The 24,730-nt window shown below is 44.4% G+C and overlaps 1 protein-coding gene across 2 annotated transcripts in view; it reads left to right on the top strand.

Annotated features, from left to right (window-relative positions):
• Positions 1–24,730, top strand: part of LOC122926624 (solute carrier organic anion transporter family member 1C1-like) — a 41,748-nt gene that overhangs the window by 12,012 nt on the left and 5,006 nt on the right. The window contains exons 3-14 of one of the 2 annotated variants that reach the window (XM_044278058.1): positions 1,757–1,898; positions 6,763–6,895; positions 8,750–8,871; positions 9,340–9,486; positions 10,059–10,157; positions 14,893–15,132; positions 15,696–15,860; positions 20,415–20,610; positions 20,689–20,845; positions 20,923–21,107; positions 22,227–22,291; positions 23,165–23,282. In XM_044278058.1, the coding sequence (XP_044133993.1) occupies positions 1,757–1,898; positions 6,763–6,895; positions 8,750–8,871; positions 9,340–9,486; positions 10,059–10,157; positions 14,893–15,132; positions 15,696–15,860; positions 20,415–20,610; positions 20,689–20,845; positions 20,923–21,107; positions 22,227–22,291; positions 23,165–23,282 (1,769 nt within the window). Of the gene's footprint in view, positions 1–1,756; positions 1,899–6,762; positions 6,896–8,749; positions 8,872–9,339; positions 9,487–10,058; positions 10,158–14,892; positions 15,133–15,695; positions 15,861–20,414; positions 20,611–20,688; positions 20,852–20,922; positions 21,108–22,226; positions 22,292–23,164; positions 23,283–24,730 lie in introns of both variants that reach the window. The other variant, XM_044278057.1, reaches the window with a different exon arrangement.

Raw genomic sequence — 24,730 nt, 5'->3', positions numbered from 1 at the left:
CTTCAGTGGTGAATCTACAATTTTCATAGTCATGAAAATAAAGAAAACTCTTTGAATGAGAAGGTGTGTCCAAACTTTTGGTCTGTACTGTGTATATATATATATATATATATATATATACACTCACCTAAAGAATTATTAGGAACACCATACTAATATGGTGTTGGACCCCCTTTTGCCTTCAGAACTGCCTTAATTCTACGTGGCATTGATTCAACAAGGTGCTGATAGCATTCTTTAGAAATGTTGGCCCATATTGATAGGATAGCATCTCGCAGTTTATGGAGATTTGAGGGATGCACATCCAGTGCACAAAGCTCCCGTTCCACCACATCCCAAAGATGCTCTATTGGGTTGAGATCTGGTGACTGTGGGGGCCATTTTAGTACAGTGAACTCATTGTTAAGTTCAAGAAACCAATTTGAAATGATTTCAGCTTTGTGACATGGTGCATTATCCTGCTGGAAGTAGCCATCAGAGGATGGGTACATGGTGGTCATGAAGGGATGGACATGGTCAGAAACAATGCTCAGGTAGCCCGTGGCATTTAAACGATGGCCAATTGGCACTAAGGGGCCTAAAGTGTGCCCAGAAAACATCCCCCACACCATTACACCACCACCACCAGCCTGCACAGTGGTAACAAGGCATTATGGATACATGTTCTCATTCTGTTTACGCCAAATTTCGGGCTCTACCATTTGAATGTCTCAACAGAAATCGAGACTCATCAGACCAGGCAACATTTTTCCAGTCTTCAACAGTCCAATTTTGGTGAGCTCGTGCAAATTGTAGCCTCTTTTTCCTATTTGTAGTGGAGATGAGTGGTACCCGGTGGGGTCTTTTGCTGTTGTTGCCCACCTTTCTTTCCCATTCTGACATTCAGTTTGGAGTTCAGGAGATTGTCTTGACCAGGACCACAACCCTACATGCATTGAAGCAACTGCCATGTGATTGGTTGACTAGATAATCGCATTAATGAGAAATAGAACAGGTGTTCCTAATAATTCTTTAGGTGAGTGCATATATAAACTGTAGGCATTCCAAAACAGATTATTAATAAAACAAATAAAGTGACCAGGTACGAAAAATGCTGTGAAAAATAATACAAATATAATAAAAGTGATATTAATAAAAAAAATCAGAAGGGAAAAAGGAAATTTTAATAAAAAAAAAAGGAATAATATTAACAATAGAAAAATACTGGGAAAAAAAAACAAAAAAATTAAGAAGAAAAAGTAAAAAAAAAAATATGACGACTGCCTTCTGTAAAAAAAAAAAAAAAAAACAGACAAAAAGGTTCATGATAATACTATACACAAAAATAATGAAAATACCATATTAATGATCATTGAAACCTAAAGATTGAATAAATGAATAGTATACATAGATAATAAAATCAGATATCAGGAATGTAATTCATAAAAATAATAAATAGTGATAATGCATGATTAGAAGCACAAAAAAAGAAATAAAAATGATCTATACCAGTGTATTACTGTACTGTGCCGGCAGCAGGGAGCGCACGGCGTCATAGCAACCAGTGCCGCCGTGCGCTCCTGCTCTCAGGAGGGATCCAGGCCGCGGTTCCACGGCCCGCACACGGCTGTGAACAACGGCCGTGTGCATGGGGCCTAAGGCTTAGAAGTTTTTAAGTTAGTGTAGCGCTTATTGTGTTATGGTTAGGGTTAGTTGGGTTACACAGTGCGTTGTCCTGTGAGTGTCAGCTCTGCGTCTTATATTTCCACCTCCACAGATATTCCTGTCCGCCATCAGCTTTGTGTATTTTGCAAAAGCTTTAACTGGAAGTTACCTGAAAAGCTCCATCACTCAGATAGAGCGCAGATTTGAACTCCCATCATCATTGGTTGGTGTAATTGACGGAAGCTTCGAGATCGGTGCGTGTAAATGATGATGTTAGTATGTCATCATACTGTACCCCAAGTGTCCATGTATCATAGTCCTGTACCCCAAGTGTCCAGGTTTCATAGTCCTGTACTCTGTGTCCATGTATTATAGTCCTATACGCTGTCCATGTTTTATAGTCCTGTACTCCAAGTGTCCATGTATCATAGTCCTGTACTCCAAGTGTCCATGTATCATAGTCCTGTACTCTGTGTCCATGTTTCATAGTCCTGTACCCCAAGTGTCCATGTATCATAGTCCTGTACTCCAAGTGTCCATTTATCATAGTCCTGTACTCTGTGTCCATGTTTTATAGTCCTGTACTCCAAGTGTTTATGTATCATAGTCCTGTACCCCAAGTGTCCATGTATCATAGTCCTGTACTCTGTGTCCATGTTTCATAGTCCTGTACCCCAAGTGTCCATGTATCATAGTCCTGTACTCCAAGTGTCCATGTATCATAGTCCTGTACTCTGTGTCCATGTTTTATAGTCCTGTACTCCAAGTGTTTATGTATCATAGTCCTGTACCCCAAGTGTCCATGTATCATAGTCCTGTTCCCCAAGTGTCCATGTATCATAGTCCTGTACTCCAAGTGCCCATGTATCATAGTCCTGTACCCCAAGTGTCCATCTCTTGGGGTACAGAGGAGGAAAAGACCGCAGGGCAGGATTCAAATACAGTACAGCAGACAAGGAGGATGAAGAAGATACCGGCTTTATTAAAGGTCAAAATATAGTGGCCGGAAAATCGGAACTCCCATCATCATTGGTTGGTGTAATTGACGGAAGCTTCGAGATCGGTGCATGTAAATGATGATGTTAGTATGTCATTATCCTGTACCCCAAGTGTCCATGTATCATAGTACTGTACCCCAAGTGTCCATGTTTCATAGTCCTGTACTCTGTGTCCATGTATTATAGTCCTATACGCTGTCCATGTTTTATAGTCCTGTACTCCAAGTGTCCATGTATCATAGTCCTGTACTCCAAGTGTCCATGTATCATAGTCCTGTACTCCAAGTATGCATGTATCATAGTTCTGTACTCTGTGTCCATGTTTCATAGTCCTGTACTCCAAGTGTCTATGTATCATAGTCCTGTACCCCAAGTGTCCATGTATCATAGTCCTGTACTCCAAGTGCCCATGTATCATAGTCCTGTACCCCAAGTGTCCATCTCTTGGGGTACAGAGGAGGAAAAGACCGCAGGGCAGGATTCAAATACAGTACAGCAGACAAGGAGGCTGAAGAAGATACCGGCTTTATTAAAGGTCAAAATATAGTGGCCAGTAAAATCGGATTAACAGTATTGTGCCGATGCACCAGAGGCGCAATTGAAAAAATGACAAACAGTGTAAACAGGTTTACATAAATTTACAGGAAGGATAACTGAACTTTGCATCCAAACAAAATGCGCTATGAACAGCAAACACATAAAAAATGCAAGCTACTCTCCTCTAATATTCTCCTGTCTGTCCCTGATAACCAGGGCACATTTCTAAAACGCACTAACTAAGGGCTCATTCAGACAGCCGTATGCTGTCCGCAAAAATATGGATCCGTTTTGTTTTGCGGACAGTTCAGCATGTCTGCAAAAAAACTGACTGCTCACCATTTTTTTGCTGTTCCATAGACTTCAATAGGGCCATGTCCTGATCTTCACTGACAAATATAGGACATGTTTCATTTGTTTGCTGAGCCGTGCAATGGAAGAAAAGGGCCCAATAGAAATGAATGGGACAGCATTTAATTCGCAAAAAAACGGATCTGCATTTTTGCGGACAGCATACGGCCATCTGAATGAGCCCTAAGTCTCCTGCTCTATGTCCTACCACAGATTAGCACCGGTGCACACTCACAGTTCTGCAGGTAGCTGCTTTTCTTGGTCTGGCACATGAAGGCAGGTGCAGTCTGGCTCCTGATCCAGTCACTTGCTTGTCCCAGCGCGGTCTTTTCCTCTCTTACTCTAGATTGCAGGCACAGGCATCCACATAGTCCAGCTTTGACAGGAGTAACCCGTCCTGTCACAGGTCTCTGAATTGAACACTTTTCTCCTCTGGAACACACTTTGCAGTCTCTGTTGATCTGTCCTACAGCAGCCAGGAAAAATCACTTTATAGTCCCTGTAGCTCTGTCTCACAGAAGCAGACTCTCTCTGTACACCTCAACAAGGACGCAACCTCCAGCTCTCTCTGCCTGGGAACTTCAACTCCTCCTACATCCTCTGGAACCAACAACTTTCATTTCTCTCTTACTCAGCGACACAGTAGCCTCTTGTGGCCAGAAGAAGGCATAACAGTCTGTTTACAATATTATCACGGGAAAATGTGACTTAAAACTTCTAGGGGCTGACCCTTACATATCATAGTCCTGTACTCCAACTTTCCATGTATCATAGTCCTGTACTCCAACTGTCCATGTATCATAGTCCTGTACTCCAAGTGTAAATGTATTATAGTCCAGTAATTCCAAGTGTCTATGTATCATTTTCCTGTACCCCAAGTGTCCATGTATCATTTTCCTGTACCCCAAGTGTCCATGTATCATAGACCTGTAACCCAAGTGCCCATGTATCATAGTCCTGTACCTCAAGTGTCCATGTATCATAGTCCTGTACCCCAAGTGTCCATATATCATAGTCCTGTACCACAAGTGTCCATGTATCATAGTCCTGTCCTGTACTCCAAGTGTCCATGTATCATAGTCCTGTACTCCAACTGTCCATGTATCATAGTCCTGTACTCCAAGTGTAAATGTATTATAGTCCAGTAATTCCAAGTGTCTATGTATCATTTTCCTGTACCCCAAGTGTCCATGTATCATTTTCCTGTACCCCAAGTGTCCATGTATCATAGACCTGTAACCCAAGTGCCCATGTATCATAGTCCTGTACCTCAAGTGTCCATGTATCATAGTCCTGTACCCCAAGTGTCCATATATCATAGTCCTGTACCACAAGTGTCCATGTATCATAGTCCTGTCCTGTACTCCAAGTGTCCATGTATCATAGTCCTGTACTCCAAGTGTCTATGTATTATAGTCCTGTACTCCAAGTGTCCGTGTATCATAGTCCTGTAATTCCAAGTGTCTATGTATAATTTTCCTGTATGCCTAGTGTCAGTGTGTCATAATCCTGTACTCCGAGTACCCATGTATCATAGTCCTGTACCCCAAGTGTCCATGTATCATAGTCCTGTACCCCAAGTGTCCATGTATCATAGTCCTGTCCTGTACTCCAAGTGTCCATGTATCATAGTCCTGTACTCCAAGTGTCCATGTATCATAGTCCTGTACTCCAAGTGTCTATGTATTATAGTCCTGTACTCCAAGTGTCCGTGTATCATAGTCCTGTAATTCCAAGTGTCCATGTATTATTTTCCTGTACCCCAAGTGTCAGCGTGTCATAATCCTGTACTCCGAGTACCCATGTATCATAGTCCTGTACCCCAAGTGTCCATGTATCATAGTCCTGTACCCCAAGTGTCCATGTATCATAGTCCTGTCCTGTACTCCAAGTGTCCATGTATCATAGTCCTGTACTCCAAGTGTCCATGTATCATAGTCCTGTACTCCAAGTGTCTATGTATTATAGTCCTGTACTCCAAGTGTCCGTGTATCATAGTCCTGTAATTCCAAGTGTCCATGTATCATTTTCCTGTACCCCAAGTGTCAGCGTGTCATAATCCTGTACTCCGAGTACCCATGTATCATAGTCCTGTACCCCAAGTGTCCATGTATCATAGTCCTATACCCCAAGTGGCCATGTATCAAAGTCCTGTCCTGTACTCCAAGTGTCCATGTATCATTTTCCTGTACTCCAAATGTCCATGTGTTATACTCTTGTAACTCAAGTGTCCATTTATCATTTTCCTGTACCCCAAGTGTCCATGTATCATAGTCCTGTAACCCAAGTGTCCATGTATCATAGTCCTCTACCCCAAGTGTCCATGTATCATAGTCCTGTACCCCAAGTGTCCATGTATCATAGTCCTGTACCCCAAGTGTCCATGTATCATAGTCCTGTACCCCAAGTGTCCATGTATCATAGTCCTGTACCCCAAGTGTCCATGTGTTATACTCCTGTAACCCAAGTGTCCATTTATCATTTTCCTGTAGCCCAAGTGTCCATGTATCATAGTCCTGTACTCCAAGTGTCCGTGTATCATAGTCCTGTAATTCAAAGTGTCTATGTATCATTTTCCTGTATGCCAAGTGTCAGCGTGTCATAATCCTGTACTCCGGGTACCCATGTATCATAGTCCAGTACCCCAAGTGTCCATGTATCGTAGTCCTGTACCCCAAGTGTCCATGTATCACAGTCCTGTACCCCAAGTGTCCATGTATAATTTTCCTGTACTCCAAATGTCCATGTGTTATACTCTTGTACCCCAAGTGTCCATGTATCACAGTCCTGTACCCCAAGTGCCCATGTATCATTTTATTGTACTCCAAATGTCCATGTGTTATACTCTTGTAACTCAAGTGTCCATTTATAATTTTCCTGTACCCCAAGTGTCCATGTATCATAGTCCTGTCCTGTACTTCAATTGTCCATGTATCATAGTCTTGTACCCCAAGTGTTCATGTATCATAGTCCTGTACCCCAAGTGTCCATGTATCATAGTCCTGTACTCCAAGTGTCCATTTATCATTTTCCTGTACCCCGTGTCCATGTATCATAGTCCTGTACCCCAAGTGTCCATGTATCATTGTCCTGTACCCCAAATGTTAGTGTGTCAGTGTCTTGTACCCCTGGTCTCAGTGTGTCCCTGTGCTGCTCATGTCTCTGTGTTCCAGCGCTGCTTGTTGTACACTGTAACAAGCTCCTCTGTGAATGATTCTCCATCTTCCTGCAGGGAATCTCCTGGTTATTACTCTCGTCAGTTATTTTGGAGCAAAACTTCACAGGCCAAAACTAATTGGGAGCGGCTGCCTGGTGATGTCAGTGGGAACCTTCTTAATTGCTTTGCCCCATTTTATTATGGGTCGGTAAGTCTGGTTCTGTGTACAGCAGGGTGCACAACATTTTCTGATCTGAGGACACATTAACATACTGAAATACTCTCAATGCCCATAGGAAAACTTAAAGGGGTATTGCCCTCTGAGACTTTTGTGGCAAATCAAAAGTGTATGACGTACAATGACCACAGAACTCCCTCTTGTTGGGGAAATAGGGTGCCCCTTCTCCCTATTCAGCACGTTAGATATGTATGCATATGGCTCTCCCCATTAAATATCATAGGTGCTGTGGTAACAGGCTAGCACTTCCATAAAATAATATTTAGAGAGCACATGCCTAGACGGCCAATCTCTAAATCATACTTGCCAACTTTTGATGTGTGGGTGACAGGAGGGTGTGGCGTGCGAAGCAGAGCATAGCAATTTCTAGTGGCATTGTCATGTCCCTTTTATCAGGTCACTCCCCATGATTTAATAGACCACACCCTGTTTAATATGAAACCCATCCACTTTCATGCTGTGCCCCCCTCCTCAATTCACTGAGGCTGTGACTGATGATGCAGTATCTTGCATCTACATACAGTTAAAGGGCATCTGCCACAGATTTGTACCTATGAAACTGGCTGATCTGTTACATGTGCTCTTGGCAGCTGAAGTCATCTGTGTTGGTCCCATGTTCATATGTTCCCTCATCGCTGAGAGAAATGACATTTTAATATATGCAAATGAGCCTCTAGGAGCAACAGGGGCATAGTCATTACACCTAGAGGCTCTGCTCTCTCTGCAACTGCCCTGCTTTCTGCACTAATTGAGAGCAATCAAAGTGGGGAGGGCATGGCAATTGCAGAGAAAGCAGAACCTCTAGGTGTAATGGCAATGCCCCATAGGCAACCCTGGGCACATATGAACATGGGACCAACTTCTAAGCGCACATGCAACAGGTCAGCCAGTTTATTGGGTACAAATCTGCTGACAGATGCCCCTTAAAGAACACTGAGGACTGCATTCTTGGAGAATGCCAACTCCAGGAGGCTTTTGGAAAAAGGAGAGATCTTCCGGACGTTCTAGGAGAGTTGTCAAGTGTGCATATGCTGTTCAGAGGACAAAACAGGAGTCAAGGGACCCGAATTGTTTCCTGATTTACCCAAGGTCACACGACAAGATGCGGCTAAAGTGACAAATAGAGACTGAGCAATGAGAGGAGGATGACATGGATGACTGTTAACCTGCAGATCACCAAATGAAAGTGCAAATAAACTGCATAAAAGGCAACTTCATGTTAGGGTGCATTCACATGACTGTGTTTTGCAGTGACATCCGTGTTGCATCCGGGTTTTTTTGCCGATCCATTGTAACAATGTCTATTCTTGTCTGCAAAACGGACAAGAATAGGACATCTTCTATCTTTTTTGAGGGGCTGCACAATAGATGTACGGATGCGGACAGCACATGGTGTGCGGCCCGGATTTTTTTAGAACCCATTAAAATGAATGGGTCCGCATCCTATGCACAAAAAATGCAGATGAGATGCAGACCAAAAATACGGTTGTGTGAATGGGACCTTATTATGTCATTACCTGTCATTCACTTTGGTAGTAATCTATTTATAACCTGCAAAGAGATGACTATAGTATAAGTAACGAGGAAATTGCTATATATGTAAATTGTCTAAAACCTTATTTAAAAGTCTGAAATCTTGAACAGGACCCAGAGCAGTATTTTCCATCAATGCTTGTTGCTGTGGAATAGTTCAATTTTTCAGTGGCTGCAAATGGCAATGGCAGTAAGTGATGGTAAAATCTTATTTGAGGAGTGTCACATGTAGCGACATAAATGCTGCCCTATTTCTCTAGTCTGAATAATCCCTGGTCACACTATTTACAGCTATATGTATGACAGAGCGCCAGCTCGGATGTCAAATACCAGCTCCTCCCCATGTCTGCAAGACATCGCCACCAGCCAAAACGATTCTACAATGGACAAATCGCACATGAATGCGGAGCCAGGTGAGACGACCTGTATGTACTGCAGCCCTCTGGTAGAGTCTTCAAGGAGCTGCCTGGTTGGTGACGAAAGTCAGAATTAAAGTGGATTCGAGTGGGATGGACATAACTGCATGTAATGTGGCTAATATTTATGTCAGATCTGTGAAAAGATGAGTGAGAACTTACTTAGACCCCGTGGTGCCCCCTCTGTAAAATCCAGCCACCAGAACATCCATCTAGTATAATACAAGGGGGGATATGCAGCTGCAGTTTCTGTGTCTGTGAGGCTGCAGGCTGTTAGATGGGAGGAGTACAAAGTGGAGGCATCTGATTGGCTGACGGCACACAGCACAGCACTGATATCACAGTAGGACGACCACCACACTCAGTCGGTAATGTAAATGCTCAGAAGCCAGCAAAAGGAAACCTCGCATCTTCAGTAAACTCCCAACATTCTATTTAGCTGCTTATGATGTGATTACTTCTCAGGGTGTCAGAGAGATTCTGAGAGTTATCTGTGGATCTACATCCTGTTGGGGAATCTGCTTCGTGGAATCGGGGAAGCTCCAATCCAGCCGCTAGGGATCTCATACATCGATGACTACGCAGCTGAGGACAATGCTGCCTTCTACATTGGTAATAAATCATTGTCCCGCAATTTGATGCATGTGCGATCTAAAAATATCAGTCCTCGTACTCCAGCCACATCCAGAGCTGCATTTCCAAATCTACTGTTGCATTATGTTTTATGCTTTAGTTACATCCACAGCTGCTGTCACAGCTCACGTCCACGGCTCCAGTCACAGTTCTGCTGTTACATCATGTCATACACAAGCTACGTCCAAAGCTGCAGTCACAGTTATGTTGATGCTTCATGTCCTGCATCCCAGTCACATCCAGAACTGCAGTCACTATTTTACTGTTACATCATGCCATACACCAGTCACATCCAGAGCTGCAGCTACAAATCTACTCTCACATCATATCTTATACGCCAGTCATAAGCAGAGCTGTATGATCCTGATACAACTCTGTACAAGGCTAGATAAGGATGTACTCAGCATTGAATGGAGACTAGATCTGGTTGGAGGACTCTTGGCGGCCTCCTTTTGTTGAGAAGATTGTGAGGATCAGCCTTTCTTCTGACCCCTCATGTATATATATATATGTCCTGTGCAGCGTAAAGCTCTGTTCCTGGTGTCTTGCAGGATGCATCCTGACTGCGGCAGTCATCGGCCCCATTTTTGGATTTCTTCTGGGGTCCCTTTGCGCCTCGTTATTTGTTGATGTTGGAGCAGTGGATCTGGGTAAATGAACTACGACTAACTGTATGACAATTGGGGTATGGTCACACACGGGATATGAATACTGCAGAACAGAAATCCGCACCAGGTGGATAGGATTTCGATGCATAATTCATCCTGGAAATGCTGTGGACCTGCAGATTTCACCTTCTGCATTGCAAAGGGTGAAATTTGCAGAAATCCGCAACATACGGTAGATTTCCATTCTGCGGACATGTCAATTTATATGCGGATCTTATCGTGGAAATTCTTTGAAGCTTGTGGATGAGATTTCTTAAAATCTCATCCACTTTGCTGCTATGGTAAACTCTACGGATTTTCCATAAGCAATTCCATTGTGCAGTAATTAAAGAGCATCTGTCAGCAGATTTGGACCTATGAAACTGACTGACCTGTGGTGTTACTGGTATTCCTAGAGGCTCAGCTCTCTCTGCAACTTCTGCACCCTCATAATTTTAATTGACTTTAGGGGAAGTCAGGCATGTATACACTGCCTGGCCCTGTCAATCAAAGTATAGAGGGTGTGGCAGTTGCAGAGAGAGCAGAGCCTCTAGGTGTAAAGGCAACTCCCCCATTGCTTCTAGAGGCTCATTTGCATATATTAACACATCATTTTTCTCAGTAATGTAGGCACATACGTACATGGGACCAACACAGATGCCTTCAGCTGCTAACTGCACATGTAACAGGTCAGCCAGTTTCTTAGGTACAAATCTGCTGTCAGATGCCCTTTAAGGCACGTGTGACTGTATCTTTATAGTAAATTAAAGCTATTTTCACACTTGTGTTTAAGGATCCTAATACCGGAAAAAAAAAAAAACATTTTAGTTTAGTCCTCATGCATTCTGAATGAAAAGATATCCCTTCAGGATGCATCGGGATGTCTTCCATTTCAGAAGCATTCAGTTTTGTGACTGGACACAAAAAAAAAAAACCCGATCCGGCACTGAAAACTATGTAAGTCAATGGTGACGGATACTTTTTTTAAGAGCCGTCACCCATTGACTTCCAATGTATTTAGTGACAGATCGTTTTGATTTCACACAACCGCATCCTAACGGAACAGATGCATCCTGATGTGCAAAATCAAAATGGATCCATTTAATTCTGGTATAAAGATCCTCTGCCGGATCTCAATACCGGAATTAACAACACAAGTGTGAAAGTAGCCCAAAGACCCGATGCAGTCCCAAGTGAGTGCAGCTTCATCATTGTATCAAGGTGCTGCAAGTCTCTGGCAGACTATGGGGAAGATTTATCATAGACCAGCGTTTTACACCAGACTATAATACGCCCTGTACTGGCAGAGGATGCACCTAATTTATGAGACACAGGCCTCGTCATAAATTAGGTGCCTCCTCCAGCAGCACGTGTGCCTGAACTGAACTACTGCAGCTCCATGCTGCTATAGATGTCTGCCTTCATTTATACCAGAAAACTGGCATAAATGAAGATTCACCAGTCCTGCTGGCCCCACCCTCACCATGTCCCCTATTTGTCCACTTGTGCCTAGATTTAGGCACAGCAGTGGGTAAAAAGTCAAAAATATTAGGTTTTCGACCTTTTTATGCCAGATAACTGACATGGGGGGAGGATATATTCCCCTCTATGGGTATGGGTACACATTGCATATTGCACGTGGATTTTCAGCATGGATTTTCGTGTGTAAAATCCACAGTGTACGGCCGTTGTTCACGGCTGTGAGCGGTCCGTGGAACAGCGGCCTGGATTCCTGCTGAGTGCAGGAGCGCACGGCGTCATGGGTTGCTATGACGCCGTGCGCTCCCTGCTGCCGCCACAGTACAGTAATACACTGGTATGATCTATACCAGTGTATTACTGTACTGCGGCGGCAGCAGGGAGCGCACGGCGTCATAGCAACCCATGACGCCATGCGCTCCTGCACTCAACAGGATTCCAGGCCGCGGTTCCACGGACCGCTCACGGCCGTGAACAACGACCGTGTGAATTCGGCCTAAGGCCTCATGCACACGACCGTTCAGTTTTTTTCGGGCCACAAACCGCGGATCCGCAAAAAACGGAATCCGCCCGTGTGCCTTCCTCAATTTGCAGGAAGGAACGGGCGGCCCATTGTAGACATGCCTATTCTTGTCCGCAAAACGGACAAGAATAGGACATGCTATATTTTTTTTGCGGGGTCTCGGACCGGAGCAATGGATGCGGACAGCACACGGAGTGTTGTCCGCATCTTTTACGGCCCCATTGAAGTGAATGGGTCCGCACCCGAGCCGCAAAAACTGCGGCTCGGATGCGGACTCGAAAAACGGTTGTGTGCATGAGGCCTAATACAGTACCAGCTAAGTAGATGTGGGTATCAAAAAATTTCATGTTCAAGGTGTGAAAATCTTCCATACGGAAATTGACCTGCAGTACGGTTTTTGAAATCCACAGCATGTCAATTGTTTGTGTGGATTTTCAGTGCAGATTTCGCCCTATGCATTGCAAAGAGTGAGATCTGGGAAAAATCCAAAACAATGTCCACAAGTAAAACTTGCAGATTTTGGTGTGGATTTGGTGCAGAAGCCCAGAGAAAATTGCCCAAAAATCCGCACAGAAAACATCCACAGAAAACACACTGCCGTGTGCAAGTACCCTGAGGAGGAATTTATTTCTGCCTCTTAATAAAAAAAATTGCTGGAGAATATGACCCAATTTTTATTAAAGGGGTTTTCAAGGACTGTTAGATTGATGGCCTACCAGTAGGATCGGCAGCACCACCTCTAATGAGATGTTTTTCAGTAGCTCCGGGCTGCAAACAGGAACTGGAACTATACAACGCCATCCACTATGTAGTGACTGGGACAGGTTGCTGCAGCACTGCTCCTATTCACATGCTCATATTCCAGTAACCAGCCCTGGCAACTACACAGCGGATCGAATTGCGTAGTTCCGGTGCCTGTATTTGAACACCTGCAGAACAGCTGATCAGCACGACTGAGAGTCAGATTTCTGAAATATGGTGTTGATCACTTACAGCTGATTCACACAGCCATAGCTATTTTTGGGCTCCGCAAAACATGGGTACCAACCATGTGCATTCCGCATTTTGTGGAACGGAACATCCTGCCATCTATATAACAATCCTATCCTTGTCCGTATCCTTGCCGCAGAACGGACACGGTGTGCTGTCCGCATCGTTTGCAGCCGCCTTGAAATGAATAGGTCGGCTTGAGACCCACAAAAAATGCAGATTGGATGTGGAAAAAAACATGGTCGTGTGCATAAGCCCTTATTCTAAGGATATGCAACAGGCCACCCCCCTGGTCCAATTGTGTCCCAGGTTTATAGGAATGCCCAGTTGTGTGGGGCAGCCCTAACAGTTTTCTGTGTGTGTCACAGTGCTCCTACCTGGATATCGTTGCTCCCCAGGGTTAAGCTCCAAAGCAATAAAGGGGGGAGGAATGGTGGAGGTGGAGAAATAGTCGAGTCCAGATAATATGCAGTCTTTCACTTGGTTTCAGCAGGTTTTAGGGTAAACTGGCAGGCAAAATTAAATATTCTGATTTATCTCTCTGCTGTGCTAAACTCGGCTTTAGTCTGGCAGCTTGACTTTAGGCCTGTTCTGGTACTTCTGGAGTGGGGTGCCTTTGGCTGTTGACCCCCTCACAATATTCTGTCTGTAAATCGGTAAGGAGTCGGAGTGCTCTATGTGCTGCTTTCCTCTGGAGGGACTCTTGCTGCAGGAGTGGGGCCTCCCCTCACTGATACATCTTCGCACATCTGCATCCAACACTAAAATGACTAAGACTGACTGAAAGCTTGCTGCAGCCTCTGCCTTGGTAGGAAACAGGACTGGCCCACTTCTGCTCAAAAGGGGGAGAATGGAATGGTAAGTTCCATTCTATCTAAACATATTTCTGCCATATCCACTGCCACCTGCTGCTGAACCAGGCACATTCCATGAACATAACTGTTTCAATGCACAGTGACAAAGGACCTGGAATCCATACACAGATGACATTGTTGTTAGCAATTAAAGACAGTAGCAGGTTGTAGGAATAGTAATACCACTCTGGAGTATTACAGATAGGCCATCCATATAAAGTCCTGGAGAACCCCTTTAAGACTGATGCTTGAAACACCAGTCTTAATAAATTCCCTCATTGGTGTTTCAATTTCTCACATTTTTATGCTCTCTGCAAGCTGATTGGGACCATTTTTGTTTGCACCCAGAGGCTGAAAACCAGCACAGATCTAAGGGAAGGTTCATACAGAGGAACACTTTAAAACTTGAAACCGAACTCGGCTTCGTTTCCAAGGTACTAGATGGAACTGAAGCCAAGTTCAGATCCAAGTTTTAAAGTGGTTTTCCACTTTAAAAATCAAATGACAAAGTTATTCAACGAAGTCTCACGAATAACTAAGTTTGCTTCATCTGCGGCCGTACATTTTAATGCTGTACGGAGATGGATCTCTGTACAGCATTAATCCAAAGTTTTGAGCAAAGCGACTTCAGATCTAGGATCCGAAGCTCTTCGCTAAACTTTTTAACTTTGAATGCCTCGGATCCGCTCACGATTTAGCCCCTGTAAATGGAGCTAAACCACAAACAGAAATCTGCTGCGGCTTCCAGAAGCATCTGTCCGGACACACGCCGAGAAGGGACATGTCACAAAACCAACCAATACCCTTAGATATTGGAATACTGAGACGGGAAACCTGTAAAGCTACTGAATTCTTGTGGTTTCATCTCTGAGACCTTCATGTTTCTGTCCAGACAGAGTGACTATCACCCCTAAGGATGAGCGGTGGGTGGGGGCTTGGTGGCTTGGTTACCTGGTTGCAGGTGTGATAAGCATCCTCGCCACCATTCCATTCTGGTTTATACCGAAGGAACAGCCAAGATCTGAGCTCCGGAAGAATTCCAGTACCCCCTCTGAGCAGTCCAAATTCATCCTGGAGGAGCTGAGAGACCAAAAGGTTCAGGATCAGGGGCGGCTACTCACAATGGCCAGAGGTAGGAATTGGCTGGAGGGCAGTCTTGACCTAATGTCCAGCCAAACCCTGTTCCAAGTATAACTTATGCCATGCTTGACCCGTGCCATGTATGACCAGTTCACAGGTTACCTGTGTCCTACATGACCTGTGCCATGTGTGAACTATGTATAGCCTGTACTATGTATGACCTGTGCTACATATGGCCTGCACAACTAGTGACCTGTCCCATCTGCTATACTGTATGTGACCGGCCTGTGTTGCTGATATCTGGGCTGTTTGTTACTTGTGCTGTGTTGAACCTCTATGAGCTCTTTCTTATGTGTCTGTATCATACATCTTGGTATATAATGTCCAGTGTTGCAGTAGATGACACTGATATAATCATTTCTAACCCCATGAGGTGGAGATCACAAATCCAGCCTCTGTAATACAACGAGTAAGCAGCCCCCATGCCTCACCCTGTCTAACCACCTACTGTACCCCCCGCATAGTCTCATACCCCCCCCCCCTCCCTGTGTAACTACTTCCCCCCTATGGTCACTTAGTGGTTTCAGTAACTTATTTCATCTCATTTCTTGGGAGACTTTTTCCCATCGTTGAAGGAGCTTCTGGGTAATCCAGTGTTCTTCCTGTATCTGTGCGGAAGCGTCTTCCAATATAATTCTCTGGTGGGAATGGTCACTTATAAACCGAAATATATCGAACAGCAGTATGGACAGACATCATCACGGACAAACTTCATCATCGGTGAGTCCCTGACCTGCAACACAGTCATAATGTTATCTTCCTTTAAGGTGGACACTAGGAATGACCCTACTGTATATCACACTTCATACTCTAGTCACATCTAAAACTGGCTTCTGCTATGTTATAATGTCATATACTCTAGTCACATCCAGTGCTCTATTCATAAGTCTGCTGTTGCATCATGTATTGTACTCCAGTCACATCCAGAGCTGTAGTCACAATTCTGCCGGCTGGCATTAAATGCATCAGCCCTGTGCATTTTAACTGTTTAGCTCCTTTAGGGCACTGCTCTGCTGCACTGCATGGGGTGAGATGTATCTGTTATTTCTTGTGTCAGACTACTGCACTGAACTTGGTGTAATTACTACGTTTTCTTGAATCCATGACCCCCATTATTCATGCACCCAGCGCTCAATCATCAGTCTGAGGGCTCATGCACACGACCGTATGTATTTTGCGGTCTACAAAAAATTCGGATGACATCTGTGTGCATTCCATATTTTGCCGAACAGAACAGCTGGCCCCTTATAGAACAGTCCTATCCTTGTCCGTAATGCGGACAATAATAGGACATGTTCTATTCTTTTGGGGAACGGACATACGGAAACGGAATGCACACAGAGTAACTTCAATTTTTTTTGCGGACCCATTGAAAGGAATGGTTCCGCGTATGCTCCGCAAAAAAAAACAAAAAACAGAACGGACACGGAAAGGAAATGCGTTTGTGTGCATGGAACCCCTTTAATAGCCCAAGAGTTGAGGAGATCATGACTATTAATAGAGCATTTAAAGGGGTACCGGCAGGGCTCCCAGCATGCACTACGGCATCTGTCAGTGCTTTCCTTTATATCTGAAGTGATACAGTGTAACGAGAAAAATACAAACAAGTAACAATACCAACCATCCTGACCTGTCTATAGCAGTTGTAGAGGATGATGAGAGTAAGAGGCGGCCATCCAGGGAACAGCCCCCAGGAAAGTAAGGGGGTAGGGGGGCCATTATACAGCAGGCGGAAGAATGAAAGGATTGGCCAGGGAAGGATCACAGAGGTCACAGATCAGCCCCAGGACACGGTGCCGTTTCAGGGTCAGACTGAGTTTAAGGGTGATTCGTGGGGAAGGGGGAACATGCGCTCAGAGGACTGAGCAAATCCAATCTGAAGATGGATCATCAAAGGATGATAATAATCGTTACATAGTTGTTAGGCCCCTTCCAGACGAGCATGTCCGTATTAGGTATGGATGCATTGCATCTGCAATCAGGGAAAATTGTGCGAGTGCGTATGCAATTTCTGTCAGTTTTGAAAAAACTGATTGTGGTACCCAGACCCGAACCCGGACTTCTTCACAGAAGTTCGGGTTAGGGTTAGGTGTTCTGTAGATTTTATTATTTTCCCTTATAACATGGTTATAATGGAAAATAATAGCATTCTGAATACAGAATGCATAGTATAATAGTGCTGGAAGGGTTAAAAAAATAAAAATTATAAACTCACCTCATCCTGTTGTTCGCGCAGCCGGCATCGTCTTCTTTCTTCTTCTTTGAGGACCTGCCAAAGGACCTTTGATGACGTGGTGAGCGCGGTGATGTCAGCGCAGGTCCTGCTGAATGAAGATAGAATCTTTTATCTTCATTCAGCAGGACCTGCGCTGACGTCACCACGTGGTGAGCGCGATTACGTCATCAAAGGTCCTTTTGCCGGTCCTGAAAGAAGAAGAAAGAAGACGATGCCGGCCGCGCGAACAAGAGGATGAGGCGAGTTAATTTTTTTTTTTTATATTTTTTTTTAGCCCTCAAACCACATTTTAGTAAGCATTCTGTATTAAAATAATACAGTAAATTGACTTTAATGGGGTCCGGGGTTGCTCATCCCTATCATTTCCTAGCAACCATGTGTGAAAATCGCACCGCATCCGCACTTGCTTGCAGATGATATGCGATTTTCACACATCTCCATTCATTTCTATGGGGCCTGCATTGCGTGAAAAAAACCTCAGAATATAGAACATGCTGTGATTTTCACGCAACGCACAAGTGATGCGTGAAAATCCCCGCTCATCTGCACAGCCCCTTTGAAGTGAATGGGTCCGGATTCAGTGCGGGTGCAATGCGTTCACCTCACCCATTGCACCCGCACGGAATTCTCGCCCGTGTGAAAGGGGCCTTAGGGTTGGAAAAAGACAAGAGTCCATAAAGTCCGACCTGTAATCCTACTATGATGAGCCCTCACTGAGCGCGCCCTTATCTTAAGACCAATCTTCAGGCTACATTATGTGATCACACCTCATTCAAGTCAATGGGTCCGTGAAAAATCATGGATGCACACAAGATTGTCATCCGTGTCCGTGATCCGTGTCCGTTTTTTCCTATCATTTTAATGGCAAACTTGACTTAGATTTTTTTTTCATTTTTCATGTCCGAGGATCCTCCAAAAAACAAGGAAGACCCACGGACGAAAAAACGGTCACGGATCACGGACCCCGTTTTTGCGGACCTTAAAAAAAACGGTCGTGTGTATAAGGGCTAACTGATGGAAATACAGGTCCTTCTCAAAAAATTTGCATATTGTGATAAAGTTCATTATTTTCTGTAATGTACTGATAAACATTAGACTTTCATATATTTTAGATTCATTACACACCAACTGAAGTAGTTCAAGCCTTTTATTGTTTTAATATTGATGATTTTGGCATACAGCTCATGAAAACCCAAAATTCCTATCTCTAAAAATTAGCATATCATGAAAAGGTTCTCTAAACGAGCTATTAACCTAATCATCTGAATCAACTAATTAACTCTAAACACCTGCAAAAGATTCCTAAAGGCTTTTAAAAACTCCCAGCCTGGTTCATTACTCAAAACCGCAATCATGGGTAAGACTGCCGACCTGACTGCTGTCCAGAAGGCCATCATTGACACCCTCAAGCAAGAGGGTAAGACACAGAAAGACATTTCTGAACGAGGCTGTTCCCAGAGTGCTGTATCAAGGCACCTCAGTGGGAAGTCTGTGGGAAGGAAAAAGTGTGGCAGAAAACGCTGCACAACAAGAAGAGGTGACCGGACCCTGAGGAAGATTGTGGAGAAGGATCGATTCCAGACCTTGGGGGAGCTGCGGAAGCAGTGGACTGAGTCTGGAGTAGAAACATCCAGAGCCACCGTGTACAGGCGTGTGCAGGAAATGGGCTACAGGTGCCGCATTCCCCAGGTCAAGCCACTTTTGAACCAGAAACAGCGGCAGAAGCGCCTGACCTGGGCTACAGAGAAGCAGCACTGGACTGTTGCATGTCATTCGGAAATCAAGGTGCCAGAGTCTGGAGGAAGACTGGGGAGAGGGAAATGCCAAAATGCCTGAAGTCCAGTGTCAAGTACCCACAGTCAGTGATGGTCTGGGGTGCCATGTCAGCTGCTGGTGTTGGTCCACTGTGTTTTATTAAGGGCAGGGTCAATGCAGCTAGCTATCAGGAGATTTTGGAGCACTTCATGATTCCATCTGCTGAAAAGCTTTATGGAGATGAAGATTTCATTTTTCAGCACGACCTGGCACCTGCTCACAGTGCCAAAACCACTGGTAAATGGTTTACTGACCATGGTATTACTGTGCTCAATTGGCCTGCCAACTCTCCTGACCTGAACCCCATAGAGAATCTGTGGGATATTGGGAAGAGAAAGTTGAGAGACGCAAGACCCAACACTCTGGATGAGCTTAAGGCCGCTATCGAAGCATCCTGGGCCTCCATAACACCTCAGCAGTGCCACAGGCTGATTGCCTCCATGCCACGCCGCATTGAAGCAGTCATTTCTGCAAAAGGATTCCCGACCAAGTATTGAGTGCATAACTGAACATAATTATTTGAAGGTTGACTTTTTTTGTATTAAAAATACTTTTCTTTTATTGGTCGGATGAAATATGCTAATTTTTTGAGATTGGAAATTTGGGTTTTCATGAGCTGTATGCCAAAATCATCAATATTAAAACAATAAAAGGCTTGAACTACTTCAGTTGGTGTGTAATGAATCTAAAATATATGAAAGTCTAATGTTTATCAGTACATTACAGAAAATAATGAACTTTATCACAATATGCTAATTTTTTTAGAAGGACCTGTAACTGTGAACTTAGCCTAACCTCAACATTATACTTCCAAGAATAACTGCAATGTGTAAAAGTCACCACTAGATGGCAGCAGATGCTGTTCAGTCACATTCAACACAGCGACAGTAGATGCTGCACAATCCACTGTCCTACCACCTCAGAGTGAAAGCTATAGGGGGCGAAGAGGTAACAGTCACACCCAGACCCCTGCCCCACATAACTAGACACCACTATTCTATATGGCACATAGTAGGAGTGTGTTCGGTTAAAAATTTGCATTGGGGCCCTGGACATTAAAGTATGACCCCCCCCCCCCCCCTTTATTTTTAAAGTGTGATCTTGGGGGGAGATCAAGACTGGGAGTTACATACAGGAAGGGAGAAGGTCTTCAGCAGCACAGAGTGTGTCAGGAGAGGAGTTTGCTGAGGTTTGTTCTAATGATTTGGTTCATCTCCCCTCAGGTCTCATTAACGTCCCGGCAGTTGCGATGGGAATTTTCCTGGGGGGCGTTGTGATGAAGAAGTTCAGGATTAATATTGTGGGAGCGGCAAAGCTTCTGCTGTCTTCTTCGGTGATTGGATATGCTATATTGATGTCCCTGTTTGGCATGGGATGTGAGCGTTCCTCTGTGGCCGGGCTGACCGTGTCCTACGCAGGGTAAGTCCCCCCCATGACCTCTCAGTAGGAATCCAGACATTGAGGCGGCGCTCTGCTCATCACTGTGACCTCTTCCAGGTATTCGTACATCTCACAGGAGGACGGTGCACTTGCAGAATGTAATGTGCACTGTCTGTGTCCTCAGAGTCACTGGGAGCCGGTCTGCGGGGACAATGGCATCACCTATTATTCGGCCTGCTATGCTGGCTGTCACTTGAGCAATGGGACGGGGAAGGTAGCAGTAAGTGAAATTCTGTATGAGAAGCAGCAAGGTAAAGCATTGCCAGACTTCTGACATGTTACGTCTCCTAGGTCTATTCTAACTGCAGCTGTGTGACGCGGCCGCCTTTGCCCTCTGGTGGCAGATCAGCAGTGCCTGGTCCTTGTTCCAGGGGGACAACATGTTCCAGGATGTTCCTGTACTTTATGGTGATCTCTGTCATTACCTCCTTCACCCTGTCCTTCGGAGGGACCCCCGGATACATCCTCCTTCTCAGGTGACTCTTAGCGCCCCAGCAGCCTGCAGAGGTCAGTTCTGTGGCCTCGTCATTAGCGGTCAGTCACAAGAGATGACACAAATGGAGACCGTCTTATCAGCAGGTGGTAGGAGTGCTAATACCATATCGTCTGGTATGTTATTGTGTCTGTGACTAATCTAAAGCCCACTAACTCCCATGTCTGTGCCAGTTCCGTCCCAGTACACAGATAAATCCAATGGCGCAGTGCCCACCTGTGTACCATTGTCAGAAAGCACGGATGCAGCCTGGACTTGGCTGTAAGGTAGCTCCAGTAGGAAAAATGGCAGTAAAATCCAGCTTCCGATAAAACTTAACTTCTTCATTGTATCGTGGTAAAGTCCATCACAAGATTCACATGTACAATCTATGAGTTTTGGACAATGTAAACTCGGTCCTTACTCATTACCATGTCATGAGTGAGGACCGAGAGTACGTGGTCTGAATGTGAATCTTGTGATGGATTTTACCGCGATACAATGAAGAAGTTACGTTTTATTGGGAGCTGGGTTTTACTGCCGTTTTTCCTACTGATCATTAACAGTATTCAGTGTTCCTATTTTCCCCATCCGTTATGCATGTTTTATATTTTGAAGCTACATGATTTATCATACAACAGATAATGCAAGGATACTGTATGCAGCATGTAGAGGCAGTATACTGCACAGCTGATAGTACAACCCTGGACACCATGGAAAGGCATTCTACTGTACAGCAGATAGTATCAGCCAGTGTAGTGCAATGAGTCGGTCTATTGTACAGCAGATAAAACAAGTCTGTATATCGCAGAGAGCAGTATATGGTACAGCTGATAATACAATACTGCACTGCATGGAAAGGTATTCTACTGTACAGCAGATAGTATAAGTCTGTGCAGTACAATGAGGCAATCTATTGTACAGCATATAAAACAAGTCTGTGTATCACGGAGAGACTGTTTAGTGTACAGCAGATAATACAAGCTTGTGGAGCATGAAGAAATCATCTATTGTACAGCAAACTGCCTGTGAGATCTTTTGTGTATGGGCTCCGTACAGATATGATGTGTGGATATGACATTCGGGTCAATGGTGTCACTGGATTTTTCCTGTTCATCTGCAGATGCATAAAACCTGAACTCAAGTCCCTAGCGCTGGGGATTTACACTATGGCGGTCCGAGTTCTAGGTAAGAGTGATACGCTTCACCACAAGAGAACTGTGCACCCGGTGTATGTATATATTTATATAGCAGAGTATGCTGCTTACTTTTAGTGAATATGAACATTCATTTGTTTTAGACCTCATGCACACGACCGTGCCGTTTTTTGCGGTCCGCAAACCGCAGATCCGCTAAAAACGGAAGGCGTCCGTGTTGCCTTCCGCAATTTGCGTAACGGAACGGGCGCCGGCAATATAAATGCCTATTCCTATCTGCAAAGCGCGGACAAGAATAGGACATGTTATATTTTTTTTAGCGCGGCCGCGGAACGGAGCCATGGATGCGGACAGCACATGGAGTGCGGTCCGCATATTTTGTGGCCCCATTGAAATAAATGGGTCCGCATCCGAGCCGCCAAAACAGCGGCTCGGATGCGGACACAAACAACGGTCGTGTGCATGAGGCCTTACTAATGTCAAAAAATCTGCCCCTACGTAGTTCTTTTTTACACAACTGAATGTTTGTTACAATTAGAGATGAGCGAATTTCATGTTTTGAAATTCTTTCACGCTTTTTTTTACTGGTAAAAGGTGAATCACGTTATGGATTCCGTTACCACGAACCATAACTCAATTCTATGACTGAATGCCTTTAGAGGCATTACGTTATTCATTCCATCATAATAGAAGTCTATGGGCTGCAAAACTGATCCTTCCCTTTTCTGTTATGCAGAGGAGTCCTCTCCTGCATACATTGTAACAACCCCCCAGCTGTGAGAAGTATTAGAGCAGGATGGGGTTCCAGCCTTTTCATGTAACAAAAGTGTTCAAATTCAAGGGAAACAGAGCATTGCACTAAACCCATTGGAACTAATGTTGCTTCTGCTTGTATGTCTTACAGCTGGGGTCCCTGCCCCCATGTATTTTGGGGCCCTCATTGACAGCGTGTGTCTGAAATGGGGCAGCCGGCAGTGCAGCGGGAAAGGCTCCTGCAGGTTGTACAACACTGACGCGTTTCGGTGAGTACAGTGACGGCGATGTAAGCAGAACGGGTTGGAATAGGAGGCAACATATTGACTCTTTAGGGCAGATATACTAAGTGCTACAAACGCCAGTCTTAGTATGAAGTTCGTCCAAGCCCTACTGGCAAGAGAAGTGGTAAGAGAAGTGGTAAGAGAAGTGAAAAGTCTCAAATTATCAGGCAGATGCGGTGTGTGACAGCTGTTAAATGGCGTATGGGCACATTTGTGCTCCATTCACACTTGGCGCTATTTTGGGGCCTTTAGGGTTTCTACACTTTTTTCCCAACGTGCTTTAAAATAAGGAGGTGGGGCTTATTGAGAAAGGCGGGGCTTTATGGGAAAAGTGGGATCTAATATGCATGAATAGTGAAGTAATAGGGAAAAATGGGCCATGGTGTGAAATTATGGCCCAAAGTAAGCCAACCAATAGTTGGTATAGCGTTAGACAAAAGTGTACGCACCATATAGGTCGCCAGCCTGAGCCAATGTGATAAATATGCCGTTACTCCATCTACAGGGTTAGTAAATCTTGGCCACTGCCTGCCAAAAATGCAGCAAAAGTTTGTTGCACGATTCAGGCATAAAGTAACATTCTCTCGTTTTTTTGCAGTGTCTGTCATGGGTCACATTTGTTTTTTGACACCAAATTTACTAAATGTTGCTCGCCATTTGTCACGTGGAATACCTATGGAGTCTAAAATCTAACCTCATTTATTATAGAGGTTTCTGATGGTCTGTAGGCCACCAAGGGACACTTCTAGTACACTTGTGACTTTTTGGGGGTGACTTACAACATTTTGGTCAAAAATTCACAATGATAAATCTGCCTAAAAATAAAAGCCCCACCCACAAAACATCTGGTCGGCCCTTAATAAATCCAATTTCCCGGCTATGGTGCAAACCTCACCTAAAAATGGTGCAAATGCAAAATAATTTGGCTTAAATGTCTACTCTGCTGACAAGACAGCCCAAATCACTCTGCTTTCCTGATACAGTACCCTCTTAGACTAAACAGTCTAAAGGTGCCCCAGATTTATCATCCATCACCAGCCACCGTGATAAATCTGGAATGGGTTTAGACTGTCTAAGTTTACACTCGCTAATAATTAGACAGTGTTAGTAAAACTGGCCATACTCATTAGTTAGGCTGCGTTCACACTTCAGTTATTTGGTCAGTTATTTCCATCAGTTATTGTGAGCCACAATCAGTAGTGAAGCCTCCACAGAGGTAAGGTATACTAAAAAGATCTGCACCTGGTTTTGGTTCACTTGAATGGGTCCGCAATCCGGAGCTGCAGTGCGGAACGGAGGCATGGAACCTCACGGAAGCACTACGGAGTACTTCCGTGGTGTTTCTGGCCGTGCCTCTGCACTGCAAAAGAATAGAACATGTTCTATTTTTTTGCAGTGAGGACGAATCACTGACCTTTTCAAGTTGAATGGGT

This window comes from Bufo gargarizans, chromosome 2, assembly GCF_014858855.1.
Source record: "Bufo gargarizans isolate SCDJY-AF-19 chromosome 2, ASM1485885v1, whole genome shotgun sequence".
Classification (NCBI taxonomy): domain Eukaryota; kingdom Metazoa; phylum Chordata; class Amphibia; order Anura; family Bufonidae; genus Bufo; species Bufo gargarizans.
The sequence above is the reverse complement of the archived record's forward strand: the minus strand, read 5'-3'. Positions and strand labels throughout refer to the sequence as shown.